The sequence below is a fragment of the Myzus persicae genome, unplaced genomic scaffold, assembly GCF_001856785.1.
Source record: "Myzus persicae strain clone G006 unplaced genomic scaffold, MPER_G0061.0, whole genome shotgun sequence".
In the NCBI taxonomy this organism is placed as follows: domain Eukaryota; kingdom Metazoa; phylum Arthropoda; class Insecta; order Hemiptera; family Aphididae; genus Myzus; species Myzus persicae.
The window spans coordinates 114,925-132,663 of NW_019101438.1; the positions used below are offsets into that span (position 1 = coordinate 114,925).

Sequence of the window (17,739 nt, forward strand, 5' to 3'; positions counted from 1 at the left end):
ACTAAAAAGGTTGGAAACCGCTGCTCTACAGAATTAATTCTGCCACATGTCGCATGTCCAAAATTAAACAAGTACAAACCTATGGTTATTAATTATTTTATTATAATATTATGCAATATTATAATTTTTTTTTTTATTAATGAAATACCTTCGGCAACATAGGCCATTGGGCTTACAATTAATAATTTAACTGGTTACGTAAAAATAATTTATTGTAACGGATATTCCTGGCGCTCTACATCTGTTATCATAGATTATCATTTAAATTACCATCACACATAATATAGGTACGCGTAGACTGCAGTCACAAAATACACGTAATTGTTCTGTAATAATACTAGCTCTATGAATATTACAATAAAAGAATAACAGACGTGCACTTATCATATAGGTATACCTATAGGTACTACAAATTAATATACTATAATATTACATAATATTATATGATATCTATAGGTAATTAGTAATTACATTTTGTGACATATATAAAATAATTATTGCAAATAGTCGTACACAGTGGAGTATTTAGAAAAATCGAAAAAGACGGGTTTTAAATACCAACTAAATACTATAGTCGTTGTTCAACTATAAATTGCAGATTTTTCGTGATTTGATGTCCGTAGGTCACGGTAGGTGTAATGATATTTTTATACATCTATAATTCACAATGGTTCACAGAAACTGAAAAAAACCTCAAAATGAGACGATAAGAATTTCATAAGTTCTTTGAATATTCTGTCTTCTAAAAATATTCCATAAGTAATATTCATTACATGTTTTAAAATATATGTTTACCAATAATAAAAAAGTAAATAAAATATGTTAGAAAATAAATATTATAATAAAATTCCTTTACAATTGAGCCACCTATTTGAGAAACGACGTAAGTCGTGTATTGAGGTATTGAGTGGAATATTATGTTATCAAATGATAGACGGATGTAAATAATCAGTATAAAAGAGAAATGACCATGTATCACTGGTAGGTACCTAGCGTAAAAACAGTTTTTTCTTGTTTTCTTAGAATTACTTTTTATAGACTTACGTCGTTTCTCAGATAAGTGGTTCAATATTATTCATTGACAATATTTATAACACTATTCATTAATTACGATTACGAATATTAATTTTTATACAGTTATAGGATATAATTTATTGGTGATTAATATCATAGAAGTTATTTAATACATCATGTTAATATATTATTTGCACTTATTTCATATTTGTATACCAATAATGTAAAAGTCTGTTGGTCAACAACGTTATTTTATCTTTTGTCGCTTTTTGTTAGCAAAATACTCGCCAGTCGCCACCGATTCAATTTCTATGGTTGTCTTGTGTGTGTTATTATTGGAGGATAAACAAACGACTTCTGAAAATAATTAATTATAATTTTAATTATTAATTGAATAGCGGAAGAACATATACTAAATACCTTGATATTATTATGGCAATGTTAAATTAGAGACCTCAAAAAAAAAAAAAAAAAAGGAAATGCCAATATTCCAAGCACTTTTAAGTATCATAGGTGTCTAGAAATAAAAATTTCATGTATTGGAAATTAAAGTGACTAAAAATCATTACAAAAAAATACAATGCCACTTTTTTGGCATCCACAAATTTAAAAAAAATATTTTTGTTACAAAGTTTAAAATGTTAATTTCAATATAAAACAATAACTGTAAGACACTTAAATTGCGCCTCTAAATCTGGGGAGTGGCAAGAGTGAACCTGCTAATTTTTTTTCTATTTTATCGGTCGGTAACTATACAGCCATACAATTTACAAATTTATAGTATAAATATACAATAGCTCTAAATTACTCTAAATATTTTCAAAATGTCATTGCATAAAGTAAAATGTATAACAAACGTAGAAGTTTCAACTGTTTCAAGTCCCCACAAATAATGTTTTTGAATTATAACAAAATAACTAAAAACGTTATTCTTCGTTTAAATAATTAATTTCGCCCAAATTCAAACTCAAATGTCTATAAATAAAAATCCGTACTTATATATTTTTAAGATTTTTTGATTTCAGTACCTATGAACAACATATGAGAAACCTTAAATTAAGTCACAGGTATGAAAAAGTTAAACTGTGAAATAATTTCCAATATAGTTAATAATCAGTAAGCATATCACACTTTGTATCACAGCTCTCTCTTTTCTGCACAAGCTTTGCTTTTGAAAAGAGAACCAAAGATCAATTAATTTATCTATTTTATTTTATAACATGTTTGTAATTCTAATTTGGTATCAATAAATATTATTATTATTATTATTATATAAACAAATTATAAGAAGCTTTGTATTCAATTTTCAAGATTTTTAACCAAACAAACCATTTTTATCGGTATTTATAAAAACAAAAATTAAAAATATCCAATGGCTATACATAGTTCAAAAAGAATCAAAATATTTTGAAAAATGTTTTGAAATATTGTGAAATTCGAGCATCTACCCGTGGTAATTCGCATCCGAGTTGTGCCGGAAAAAAAACAAAATAGTTTTGTTAAAAACTGGATTTGTATAAAAATGTTCGTGTCTTATTCATTATTTATTTTGTTTTTTACAATTATTTTGCTTAGTACATGACATTTTTACTTTTGTCCCCTTTCTAGTACAAATTAGATCCAATTTTCCACTAAAAATCATCCTAAAGCAAAAAAATGTGAGTATTTTTACGGCTCCAAAGGCGATTGCAACAGTTACACACACACACGCACACACATCGTAGTAAAATCGATACATTCATCGCTGTGCTTATAACCTAAAATATTATATTTTATCATATTTATCTAGATATGAATTATTATCATCACTTCAATACATGTTATACCTATTATCTGATATTGAATCCACCTTGTATAATAATAGTAATATATAATGACCTATACACAACAATTTAAATCAAACTTGTAAAATAGAATAAACATTACGTTTTATTTTTAATTCGAGTTTGAATTCGGTAAAATATTTTAATAATGTAATAATAATAATGTATTCATATTAGTACAATATATTTATATATTATATTAAATTAAAATGCAACATATATAATATAGTTTCACTTAAGTAATATCAATCTTAAATAATGTGTAATAAAAAAATGATATAATATTAGTATAATACAAATTATATAATAAATTGAAACATATGATTAAAACTAAAATTAGGCAAACAATACGTAATAATAATGTAGTAATAATATAACAGGACCTAAAAACATTTTTTCAATCTATGCATCGATTTAGTGAAGTATAATATAAAATATTATAGTTTAATAGATAATAAATGGTGTGCAAGTATAGAAAAAAACATTTTTTTTTTTTTGAAAAAGTCTACTATGATTATGCACGATGATCATTCCAAACCCATGAAGTGAAAACTGCGACCAACAAGGTCATGTAATTGAAAGTTAATAAATCAGCATCTAAAAACATACATTTCATTAACAATATTAGTATTTTATTATTAAAAAATATACATCTTAATACATCAATATAGTTAATTACATAAATATTGATTAACAATACCACAGCTATTATTATTATTATAGTTCTGGTACTACATTAGGCATTAGTATTACCTATATGGCTATATCGATACTGATTTTAAATTAATAGTAAATAGTTAACATTGTGAACTCAATCTATGAACACGTTTAATAAATAATTTATTATTGAGTTTTTTTTTTAGATCATTAAATAAAAATAACAAAAAATAATATTTCACACATTGTACCGATGACCGTTATACGATACAATGACATAATTTAAGATTTAATAGGTAATATTATATTTATTAGAATTAATTATATTACTTTATTGATTTAAACAAAAACAACAATTAATAATAGTTGAATGATAGTTGAGGAATAAGTAGTATACACCTTGTAGTTTATTTTAGTTTAAATATAAAATATTTTATTTATTTTTTGTTTTGGTATACGAAAATCTATTTAGAATTTTCTATATGGATATCTGATATCAAAAAATCTTCCAATCTTCCAATCAAAAATCTTTGCAATCTTACAAGATCCCTCATAAGTTGTTCTTGAAGTGATTTAAAAATATTGAAAATAAATACTATGCACAATTTGTTCGTACACATTTGAATTTCAATTTAATATTCAAAAGAAAAATAATGATTTTTGTTTTAATACAAAAATATCATTCGTAGAAACTTCACACTTTTTCCAATTCACATATAATAATAATAATAAAGCATTCACAATTATATTTTGAAAATATTAGCATAACTAATATAAAAATATTTAAATATATGTTGTCGGACCGTTTCCGTTCAGGACGTTTTTCTTATCAATGAATTCGAATTTTCCATATCCATTAGTTTTAAATTACAAATTTTTATAAAAAATAAAGTACCTTCGATGAGTTTTTGGGTTTCATTTTAAAAGTTTTCATTGGTTTTGACAATCGTATAAATAAATAATGCGAATTCCCCTTCGTGTTACTACGTATTTTTCTTGATAAAATTAAAGTCTTAAATAAAAGTAAAAATCCGTTATTTAAAAATTGATGGACTATCAATATGTCTCACATTACATGAACACTAAAGGTCAAATGTCCAACCAACTTTGGTGGTTGAGCTATTAATAATTTGTCGGTCAATCGCTGTAAACTCGACCAAGTCACGCAATCTCCATAACAATAGAGAACAAGCGGTCAATTAAAATAATTTGAACCGACTTATTGGTTTCTATGTTGATACACCTTTAATACCACTGACATCTAACAACCGATTAAAATAAACCAAAATGTATACATACCAGCAATATCAATTTATAACCGACACCCATTAAATACAATTCGTAGGAAGTACATAATATGTGTTATATAAATATGTTATGTATATATAGACGTATATATCTACCTATATAAATATACATAATATATATACAAACAAAATACATAACAATTTAATTTACTTAAAATATTAAGTTTATATACTTGTAAACATATAACACGCAATTATCTTAGAAAAAACTACCCACTTTTCTATAATTTAATTTATACATTAAGTATCTATGCGGTTAGAACACGAGATTTAGTCTTGGTTTATTTTTAAATATATTATTAGTTATTTAGTTATATCATACATTTCTAAAGCTATCGTAACATTTAATTATATATATACGTAAGCAATAGCTATAATTACAGTATAAAAAGTTTCGAATAAAAAAATTAAATATAGTATGTTTACGATGAATATAAACTTTGTTTTTAAAATGAGAACCATAATTCAATTTATTGTATGTTTTATTTGTATTGTTTAATTATAATGTTGATGTCAATAAATCAGCTCATTATTATTATTAAAACATGGTTGATTTACAAAAAAAAAGTTTAAATTTAAATCATTATAAAAAAAATTATAAATATATTATAACATTATTTTTCTTTAAAATTAGAGTGCATTATTAAACATTTAAATAGTTCTGCAAGTCAAACATTAATTTAGAATAATACTTATAACAATTTGTACAACAGTAATATTATATTATGTATATTTTATAATACAGAACGTTGATAGTTTTTTGCATGTTTTTTAAATAGTACTAATTATTTATGATTTATTTTTTACCTTGAATCAATAGGTTATAAAATATCTGCTTGATATACATATATTTATCTATTTAATATATAATGAAAATTGTAAGCTCCCAAATGCAAAATTACAATTTATTGTAAAATCAATAAATTATACTCACTCTTAAAATTTTAAATTTAAACTATCCAAAAAATGTTATTTATTTAAAAATATTTAAAATACGAAAATACTATTTCAAGACTCGCAAAACGCTAAATAAAATTAAATGTCGTAAATTCATATTATTTTTAGTACCTATGTAGTTTAATTATTTTAAGGCATTCAACGAAAACAACTTTTATTAAACTCAGCAGCAGTTGTATAGAAAATAAATGTTTGTACTTTAATAATGGTATGTTGGAAAAAAAAATAACGAACTATATTCTATATTAATGTTATGTTGTATAAACACTACCTAAAAATGGCCATCACTATCATTAAGGAATATTTTCGTGAATGTAAAATATAACGATGCACCTATATCCAAAATCAAACTTATGAAATTAGTATTATCAAGTGATAAAAATATTGGTATTAGTGTGTATTTTAATTTCTTAACAGCGTTTATTGTTTTTAATTTAAAACTAGGTAAAGAATCAAATCTAACACATAGTTCACTCCACGTCTCCACAGCATTAAAGAATTTAAGAATTAAAAATAATTACTCGTCAAGTTGTCATGCATTTTGTGAAATTTTTAAAATAAAAAAATATTTAAAAAAAACTCTGGAATTGTTAAATTATATTGCCTACCTTTAAATTATCACATAAAAGCCTATTAAAGACGTCAATTAATTTTTTTTTTAAATTATAGTTTAGAACTTTAATTGAACATGTATAGTTTTAACTATAACTTTTCTAGGTTCTAACTTTTTACCCAATATCCTCATCTTAGATGAAAAAATTTAAACGCTACAAAATTAAAATAAAGGGGTTTCCAACATATTATATATATTATATCCAACCCAAAAATTGTAATAATCTCTACGATAGCAATAAGTGTTTGTGTTCAGATTGTATTTCGTTATAACTAATTTTATTTTATACATCTTTATGTTCATTTTTTTTTTTTTAAATATCAGTTTATACTTATATGGGATGCTATTAAACTAGTGTTAAAATAAATCCAATATTTAATTACTGTTGCAAGACTCTTTTTCCTCGGTAAATCCATCTTTACACGCACAAATCTTCAATCTTGGATTCGTTGATGTAGCGTTATTTTTGCATATAGCATTCGGCAAACATTCCACGTCCGTTTCACATGATGTTTTTAATGCTGGAACAAAAAGCGGTCCTGGCAAAGAGTTAGTACATAATAATACCTACCTACGTATTGGTGTATAATGCATTAATATACACAAAAGTTAATTAGACAAATAATTAATCAGAATATAAATTAAATCAATCGTAAAATAAATTACTGAAAGGTTATATAGTTAAAAATAAAATGAATGTTGCTAAAAATTTGTTTCTAACATACAAAATACATGTTGTCTAACAGTTCAACAAAAATATAATTATCGGAAATGTTATAGAAAATATTATAATAAAGACTCGGTAAATGAAAGAATAAACTACCTATTTGAGAAACAACGTAAGTCCATAAAAGGCAATTCTGAGAAAACAAGAAAAAGCTGTTTTTAAACTTTTAATACGCTACCAGTGATAGGTTATTTCTCTTTCATACTGATTACTTAATGTGGTAAAATTAAATATTTTTTTTTGCAATTGTTCTCACATCATGATCCGTCTATCATTTGGTAACACATTCTATATTATATAAAAAATGTATGCTCATCCAGTTAAAATAGAGTTGAAATTCGGATAAGATCACACCTATTATCGACTATCGAAACTAAGTTAATTTAATTTGTTTTATAAAGCTGGACCATTTTATGGTCAACTCACTATAATTGTAAAAATACAACGAATAAATCATTCTTAAATAGGTAGTGTAAAAATAAATATACTGTACTTGATACTTATATTGCATACTCTCAATTTAAATTGTAAATATATGAAAAAATATGTAACACAACAAAAATTGTTTATTCTCGAAATACCCAATTATTACTCGGAAAGACCTATTCAGTTTATTTTTTAAATACTATCGGTGACTAGAAATCTATTTTTTTAGAAAAAGTAACTGTTGTTTTGTATTGTGTATTTTCATGATTAATTCTGGGGTAACTACTAAGAAAAATATTACACTAAATTGTCTTCTTCTCACGGCTGTACCAAGATTGCCTATCCACTGCGCCCGAGTCATATTATGAAATAAAGTAGTAGTTAGTTTATTTTATAAACATTATATCTTTTTTTTAATTCTGAATGGACCGATAAATGAATAAGTTGTATTATGATATGTATTTTTTTTTTGCAAGTCATTACATTTTGGAATAATAAAATTCCTTCAATCTTCAATTTTGAGGGACATTTCTGTTAACAAAATACACCAGTTGGTACTTTGAGAAGTTAAAAGTAAATAATTTACTTCCTTTGGTTATTTTTAAGTATATATACATATATGTGTATGCTGTGAATGAATGGTTATAAATCGTGAGATAATATAATAAACGAAATATTGATACATAAAACAAAATATTTGACACTAAATTATGAATGATAACACGATTTAGTAAAACTGAATGGTATTAAGTTTTAACAAATTATTTATTGCTCATACAGTTATACCTCTTGGCTTTTTTAAGCAGTCGCCATTCAATGGCTGTTTTCCATCTGCACACAGGCATTTTCTTTTCTTGTCACTCGGATCTAGCGCACAAGATGTAAATGGCGTATCAAAACAATCAGAGTCCGTAGTACAATCCTGAACTGCATTATTCGCTGAAAAAAAATATTCACAGATTCAATTTATTTGCAACTAGTATTGTATCGTTTTATTTTATATATACACCAAATTTTATTCATGGTGGAAAAATAATAGTTACTATTAACTTTTTACAAAAACAAGATGTTTAAACAAAAACGTGTCGCGAATTTAATAAAGGGAAAAGCAGGATATAAGTATGACGGTAATTAGTTTTTTCATAAATCACGCACTTTGAAACGAGTTTTTGAAAAATCCATTAGACACGCCCTACATTGTATAATAATCAGTTGACATTATTTACACGTACATTGAAGTGTGAATTTTAACATAATAACACATTACAATGACGTATTATAAAATGTCCGTATTAAGTTTTTTAGCTTTAAATTCTGAGATGAATTGCTAACTACAGTAAATTTTGTAAACTGTACGTATACACTACGAAAACTATAAGTACCTAATGAGTATATAATAATTTTTATTTTTTAGACATCTTGAATGTATCTATTTTATAAATGAGATAGTAACAATAATGTAATACACTTATATACATAATATTTTTATAATTAGATTTGAATCAAAATGAATTACAACTCCTGACATGGATAATTGTTGTTGGAATAAGATCTTTTTATCAAAATATATGACTTAATAGGTACACCGGATTTTTTTTACAATCGATAATCAAAATAACGATTAATAATTTATGGTAACTACACTATAAATAAGTTTATCGATAAAAATTTTCTGTAGATTACGATACAACGATAGAATAAGACCTACTGTAAAAAACAATTCAAATTATGCTTACCTATCTTTTTTGATTTATTTGTACAACTTCCATTAGCTTAAAATCGTTCATCAGTCAAGTTTTTTGAATCTATCGTGTGTCTGTGTGTGGACATGCTATTTTTTAATACAAAGAAATTCAATAGGTAGTTCAATTTTATAAAAATTTTAATGAAATTATTTTTCATTGAAAAATTATAATTAAAGGATGATAATATGAGTTAAAACAGTTAAGGTGTACTGTGTAACTACAGATCCCACAATAGTTCTACACTTCCACATATAGCAGTTCATAATACTTCCTATAGTTACCCTAATAGATTATAACTATTATTGAATAATAATCTTATTAAATATATTTGAGTTTTTAATCATTTCCAACATTCAATGAATTTATCTTTTTTTTCGTAACCAGTAATGTACCAACTATAAATTATATTAGTACTTAATACTAAATAATTATACTTGCAACCTATATTATGTAGAATTTATTTATTATAAAAATATCGTAGTATTATCGTATTGTTATATGAATTATTAAGTTGACAACAAAATGAATACATAGAACGTTGAATTTGGTATATTTTAAAAATTAAATCGTTCAATTATTAGTGAGTTTATAATAATATGTAACAGTTATATAGATTCCTTGGATAATGTGAATTATTGCCTATTGGCAACTAAAATCTGAAATATTGCCACTAACCAAAATCTGCGGTTAACATTAATCCAAGAAATCCAAGCGACGAACTTTATACGTAAAATATATCTTTCATTTTATTATGTGGTCAGGCGAAACGCCTATTCCGTTTATAACGTGACCTAAGTAAGTTAGGGGTAGGTATACTTAATTTCGCGAAGGGTGCTTTGCAGCGTTGACGTGTTACATAGATTTAACTTGCATATGCCTATAGAAATAAGTAAAAACCAGGTCTAATTTTTGAAACAACTTCTAACGCCGAAACTGAATATAGGTACTTGTCTACTGTGCCCGTAAAGTGCTTAAATAATGGATTGTCATACACCTTAATTAAGCCTTCGTTTAAGTCTCGATTATGGGCGTGACATTGTTTTATTGTATGGCTCTATTTATTAAGCTTTTTGACCAATTTTAACAGTGAGTAATTTTAAATTTTAATCGTTTTGAATTTATTTATTTCGGATAATATAATATGGTACCTAAATGATATAAACATTTGCGTATCCAACACTATTTATATCCACATTTTTTAATAATGTACGTTAGAGTACACCTTTAAGTCACTGAAAGGAAAGTAGCAATATTTAAGCTAAGGTATTAAATTATATTTTAAAGATGTTGGTCTTTTGTACTTGTGCATACATTGCCTGTATCATTAAAAACAATCAAAACGACTGTACCCAAAATTCAATACGAATAATAATAATACAATATTGTTAGCACTTCAAATTCGTACAGTTATAACAAAGGCTCATTCAGGGGCGCGAAATCGTTAGGTAATCAGGTATTGTTGGTCGGTTAAAAAAGCAACCGCAGTAATTCGCAAAGTAAAACTCAAAAAATTATATCAGGGGGACGTCGTCAGAATACTGCGGCCTTGAATAAACTAAAATAACGTTATTCCTGCGCATTTCAATAAATGCCGAGGAAAAAAACGGGGGCCTAAGTGTATGGAAATCGTTTTTTTTTTTTATAACCAAATCGGAGATCCTGCAGAAATGAGGGAAAATATTTTTTGGACCCAAAAAGCACTCTGGCCAGCAACGTGCTTCGCGAACACGCACGGACGCGACGTCGTTGTATCGTGAAGTTCGCGTGAAACGGAAAACCCAAAGAATAAACCTCAGGAGGGAAAACGGACAAACAACCCTGCAAGCGAATCGTGTGTATACAATATATAACATAATACATCATACTTTAGCGTTTATAATAATTATTGCGATTGTTTGCACCGAGTTTTGTGTACACATACATATTGTGTTATAAATTATATAATATAACGCCACATAATTTTTTTTTCCATCGTTACGTCATTATTTTAATGTTATATACCGTACAGAACATTTTATGTAGGTACCTATTACTTGTAAAAAAAAGTCTAAATATATATATATTATACACGTGGGCGGGCAGGGACACGCGGTACCTATATATATATATATATATATACAAAACAATTTTTTAATGCAAAATTGTATGCACTCGGAATTTTTTCCCTCTATTTACGTGTTCGACGAAGGCGTCAAACAGTTCGTTTGCAGCCGTTGCCGCCATGGTCGCCGCCACTACCGCTGTATATAAAGCACAGCAAACTTACAATACATAAACATTATGATATATATATATATATATATGTGTGTGTGTGTGTGTGTGTGTGTGTATAAATAAGTACCCATGGTGTTACCTTAGCTGCCGCCGCAGCCTTAGCGTGCGAAACAACCGTAAATAGTGCATGTATAAGTATATTTTTTTTCTGCTCCCCTCGCTATTTTACTTTCTTATACCCCCGCCCACCACTCTTAATCCATTCTTTCCGCGTATTTTTCCTATTCACTGCCGACTTTTTAATTTCCCTTCATGTCCGAGCACGAGCATTGATAATATTATTCGCACAAACACAATATACATAAAGAACCAAAGTGTATACTGCGAATCGATAAAAAAAAATTAAAACGTTTGTATATATACCTACCTGTACAACAGTGTTGTCAATGAATCAATGTGCAGTATAAAAAACGATAATAATTACCATTTCTGGATGTAAACCAGAACGATTAAAATGTCATTATCCACAACCATTCTACGTTCCTCGGCGTTTGGGTAGACTATTACATCAAATTTGGGGAGGAGGAGAATAGGACGCGGGGAAACTTGTGTAGCTTTCGTCAATATAGGTTTCAAAAGTGTAATCTCTGTTGGTCTTGGGACTCAAAATGATACTTAGTCGCAACACTACACGCATATATATTAATTGTTGTAACATATTATTGTACAAAACGGGCAGAAGCCCAATTTCTGTTCTATACAATATGATGTACATACTAATTACTGATTGACCAGGCAAAAGTAGTAGATATTGGCCGTTAGAAATGTATTATTTTCTTTTTATCGAAAGCTTTTGTGGTTTCCGAGATTACCGCGGGTGCTATCCAATGCACAAACATATAAAAATATTTATATTATACATATCTAGTATACGTATATTTTATTAACAATTATAGATCCACTAAATTCTCGTATGTTCTCTATTTTCCATTAAATGCCCCACAGTTCTTGCTTTATATACATGGGAAACGTGCATAAATATTCCTATGCAAATAAATAAATCTACAAATAAGTATAATGCATGACTTGCTGCAGTGTTCCCCAAGTAGCAACGAAACATCTTGAACCTTATAGGTACCTAAATGATTATTAAACACTGACCAGATTTTTTTTTTTTAAAAAGGAAACTAGTGTTCCAGAACCTACAAGTGTAAGTATAGTAACCACGCAAACTGTTCTCGTGACACGGTTAAACGGTGATTGGTCAGCACAAGAACAAGCCGGCCAGTCATATACGCAGCTCAATTACGGACGAAAAATGTCTTACAAAAATATTATTACGAGCAAATACACACGTAGGGTACAGACAGTAAGTGAATCAAGCACACGCATTATATAGTGGTACACCGTGTACCGTCATCATGCTGCCGGACCGCGCTCACCTGTCACGTTCTTATTGCCCGAGTTTCCTCCGAACGTCGTGGACCATCGCTTGTTCCGGGCGGCGGACGACGGTACCGGAACGACTACGCCGGCGACGGTGTCCGCCGCGGTGGTACCGAGCGGGCCACCGCCGGCCACTCCGACGACGGCCATGCCGGATGCCGGCTGCAGCAGCAGCAATGCGGCCATCGCGCAACAACTAGAGTACGCCGCCAAAAACTCGTGCACCGTCCGCTGGGCCATGACTGTCTCGTAGACGTGTCCGCGGCGCCGGGTCTCAACAACAAATGGCCCGCCGCGTCGGTCGCCGCTCGCAGTTGGTGTGTGTGTGTGTGTGTGTGTGTGTGTGTGTGTGTGGCGTGCAGTGGCGTGTGCGTGTACGTGTGTACTTGCGTGCGTGTGTGTATGTGTGTGTGCGTGTGTGGGCGAACCGCCGTTAAGAACTATATAATATATATTATATATTATTATACGAATATTAAATTTTTTAAAAACTTTTTCGAGTACGACTGGCGCCCGTGCACATAATATTATTATTATTATGTTTTGTGTAGTGGTTTTCGTTTTCGTTTCGTTTTGTTTTTTTCGATTTTTACATTCAAACAAGGAAATCGGCTTAACACGCAAACTGATTAATGAAGTTTTTATTGGACCGTATAGCGTATACGTAAACATAGGTACGGAGGGGAGTTGATGTGAAGGTGGAGGTGGTCAGTGTTTATACATAATATATAATATACGGACATTTCGAATCCGTGATGGTATGGGGGGGGGGGGGGGGCAGCCAACGGGGTTTCCTTATTTTGTATTTTTTTCCTAAACCTGGGTAATGTACATGTATGTATGCACAGCAGGCTTGGCTAGAACGGTCAATGAAATTAGAATTCATTATTTAAAATGCGTCCGCCGTTCATGGTTTTGACGAAGTATATAACCAGCCCCGGGTTTACCAATATAATAATAATATAGATATATATACATACGGAACATAGTACATAATATAATACCTGTTGTGTGTGTGTGTGTGCAGTAAATACATGTTATAATATATATATGCATGCAATAATTCATAAAATTTATAAGGTATATCTATAGTATATAATAGTTGTGTACTTCTATAACCGTGAAAGGTCAACCATAAGACTTTTGAACAATACCTGTACTAATATATTAATATTAGGTACCTATATACACAATAATATGCACGATTATATAGGGCACAGTAACGCTAAAAAAATTGTGTTTTGCGTTCTTTTAATACATAATATGTATTGTTAATTTATTATGCAAATCAAAAAACTAGCGTTGAATTATTATAATAATATATTTAAACTCAGATTATAGCTATTTATTATTATTTTCTCAAAAGTACGCCATTTTTTTTAAACGTCATAATCAGGGTTGGGATTTTATAACACAGAAGATTGCGTAAATATGCGCTATAATATGGCCTTAACTATCGCTAAATATGCTTTAAAAATATGCAATAAAAACAACAAAATATGAAACAAAAGGAAATTTATTAATTAATCAATAATCACTTACAAATTTGGAATTATTATACGTAGTTTAGTCACTCTGGTCAGAATCCTGAAGGGCTGCAAACAAAAATTACTCAATTAATTTTTAAAAAAAATTTTAAATAAAAAGTAAGCGATTTAAAATGTTTACCTTGAGTGTTACATCGAATTATTAAATGCTTGGCCAGAGTATCGAATTTGAATTGATGGCGGTAGTCTGCCAACAAAGCCTTTTACGTCGAAAATGAACGTTCGACGTCCACTGATACAATTCGTATTTGAAATATACAATATCGCTACATGTAAGTTCACCAAGTAATTCACCAATATTTGTATTTTCTTCGACATCCAAGATATTTGAAACGTGTTTTAATTTAAACACTATTTTTTTCTAAAACGTTTTTTAATTTGAAATATATAGGTTTGTCATGTTCACCATTTAGTGTTTTCAGTGTTTCTTCGATATTTTCAATAATATTTAATGATGTGGCAAAGGACAGACTTTTTGCTTACAATTTATCAATGGCTACAGATAAAATAGAAAAATTTGATTTCATGTATGCCAAGTTATTTTCAAGATTAGGTTTGTCTTAACATTTTTTTTTTGCTTTTTGAAGATTAATCGCATCATCTTGGTGACTTGGTCAAGTAATCCAATAATATGACAAACAGCTTGTATATTCTCGCAATAATAGGTAGCTGCACACGAGTACGGGCACACGAGACGACTGTATAAAATGAATTAACTATACAATGTTGATAATCGGCGATTAATAATCGCAGTAGAAATCGATAATAAAAACCCAACAAAGTCAGCAGATAACCAAAATTAGAACCAAATACCCAATAAGAAATTATCTTAGTATTAAATTATACCTAAATAAAATCGCTGTACGGCGTTGCATCATCGTAATCGGTCTATTTACTAAATCTATAGGTACATTTACAATTTATTTGATAATTCGATTGACAAAAATCTAAAAACACGTTTACTATACTAAAAATTCATAAAATATGACAGGTTTTGATACAAAAACAGGTAAAAATGCAAAAAAGTCTCAAAACACCCCAAAAAAGCAGTAAAAACTAAAAAATCATAAAATATGCAAAAAAAAGCAAAATAAAATTTTTAATTTGAATTCTCTGTATCACGAAACACATTTTTAGCTTACTCTGCTATTTTTTAAGCATCTCATAAGAAATATGCAAATGCTATAAAATCCTAACCCTGGTCATAATTAAATATTCTTATGTCTTATAGATACTTACCTGACTAACTATATTTTTTAATTGAGTATGATAATATAAAAATATTAAGTCCTATCTCTCAATAATTTTTTTTTTTAATAGTTTCTTAAACAAACTGGTTCCCAGTACCCATTCGTAATATGTGTTGTCTTTCTATCCAAGTCTACTGAAAACGACATTTTTCTATGTAGGACCTACATAAAAAATGTGTTGATAAACTCTAAACACCAGTTGGCACGGCCGTATTACCACTTAGGCTGTGTTGGCTAAAGCGTAGGGCGGTAATTTTTTTTTGGTGTGACCCAAAAACTACGATGAGATATTAGTAAAATATCAATACCTATGTAAATTAGGCGGTAAATTTATTTCAGCCTATGGGCGGCAAAAACCTTAATCCGGCCCTGCCAGTTGGTACCTATTTATTTCATAAAGTAGTATACTCTTTATAATTTACCTCCAAAATAAGACTTCTTTAAGATTATGAAACTAAATATTTGGGTGAAACACGACTGCGGATGCTTTGCCTTTGTTGCGACACGATCGTGGATGACCACTGTATAACAAAAGGTATTATTTTTTTATAAAAATTACACGATTCAGGTCGAAATTTGGTGAAACATTGCCAAGTTGTGCGACGTAGTCTACCTACAACAATTATCAATCTTATACAAATTTCCCTCTTTAATGACAACAAATTGTTTTTAAATATTTTAATACGTTTTGGTGATTTTTATAATCATTATAGCTCTGAATAGTTAATTTAATTCTGGTACTTTTTTTTCCACCGATTTTTCTCGACGTTTGTTTATTGATGAAATTATTGTCAGGAATATAACAGAAATTACTTTAACATACTTCAATTATTACATATAGAATTTCCACATTTCTAGATTATCGAAGTATTATATACAAATATTGTGTCCGCAATCGTGTAATTTTCGGGGGCCCACAGTTGAACTATAAATGTTTACAATCGTGTTATTAAAAGGTGGCCCTGATAAGTACCGCCCGCAATCGTGTATCACCGAAATATTTATTATTCTGAACAATTTAAGACAGAGGCAACCTTTTTAGTTGTGCGGACCACCAATTTTGTAAAAAAAAATCTGAGGCCCACTTATATACGTAAGCGCATATATATATACATACAGCAGTTATAATAATATAATAATATTATATGGTTCATGGTCCAGTACCAAGCTGCTAGCGGCCCATGGGTTGGGAACCGCTGATTTAAGACCATTCAAATTAAGGTATGATGCGCTAATTTAATCCATTCAAAATTTAAAGTCATTAAGCCTTAGATGTTACGAAGGTATTTAAATTTAAGGGCTTAAGGGTTGATGCTCGTCCGTCTAGTACAGTGGTCCCCAACCTTTTTCATTCTACGCCCCCCTTGTAAATTTACTAAAAGGTCATCCCCCCCCTTAAATTAGAGTTTAGGCAAATTTTTTTTTTTTTTTTGTGAGCGATTTGAAATATTTTGAAATGTAAAAGTATAATTAAATAATCAACTATAATATTATTTTATAAAATATAAATACTGGGACAGACCTACGAACCAGAGAACTTTCCTACTGCCCCCCCCCCCCCCATATCTAAGATTATGCCATAAGGATACATATTTTGGATTAAATCTTTATAAATATTAAACATTAAACAGTAAAATAGATAATGAGTTATTAGTGTAGGAGTTATTCATTTTTTTTGTTTAGGAGTGAAGTGATAACTTGTGTCAGGAGAGCAATTAGTGGGTTGATAAGAGATTTTAGTTCACCAACAAAGGAGGACATGAGTTGAGTTAGGTCAGAAAGAGGAGAAGGTTGAGATGGTTGACTAGCTGTGGCCTGTGCATAAGTTTTTGTAGGGTTGAATTCATTTTTTTCCAAAAGGGTAGCATGTGGGTGGCTTTCTTTTACATTATGAGGTTTAACATTTGGTTTGATAGTATCATGTAAGAAATTACTTTTAGTGGTCGGCGTTTTTCGGCGTTGGAGCTCCTTGTAGACGCTGCAACCACGGTAGTTGGCTGGATGATCTCCGGA

General features: G+C 29.0%; 1 protein-coding gene across 2 annotated transcripts; it reads right to left on the reverse strand.

Annotated features, from left to right (window-relative positions):
• Positions 1-3,335: 3,335 nt before the first annotated feature.
• On the reverse strand, positions 3,336-13,232 carry LOC111029078. Of its 2 annotated transcripts, none has more exons than XM_022307925.1 (4): positions 12,926-13,232; positions 8,311-8,463; positions 6,755-6,910; positions 3,336-3,434 (listed from the first exon to the last, which is right to left on the reverse strand). In XM_022307925.1, the coding sequence occupies exons 1-4, from the start codon at positions 13,167-13,169 to the stop codon at positions 3,352-3,354; spliced, it is 636 nt and encodes a 211-aa protein (XP_022163617.1). In that variant the 5' UTR covers positions 13,170-13,232; the 3' UTR covers positions 3,336-3,351. The 2 variants fall into 2 exon arrangements, with proteins under 2 accessions (XP_022163617.1, XP_022163618.1); XM_022307926.1 differs by having other exon boundaries at positions 6,755-6,892; positions 12,926-13,231.
• Positions 13,233-17,739: the final 4,507 nt, after the last annotated feature.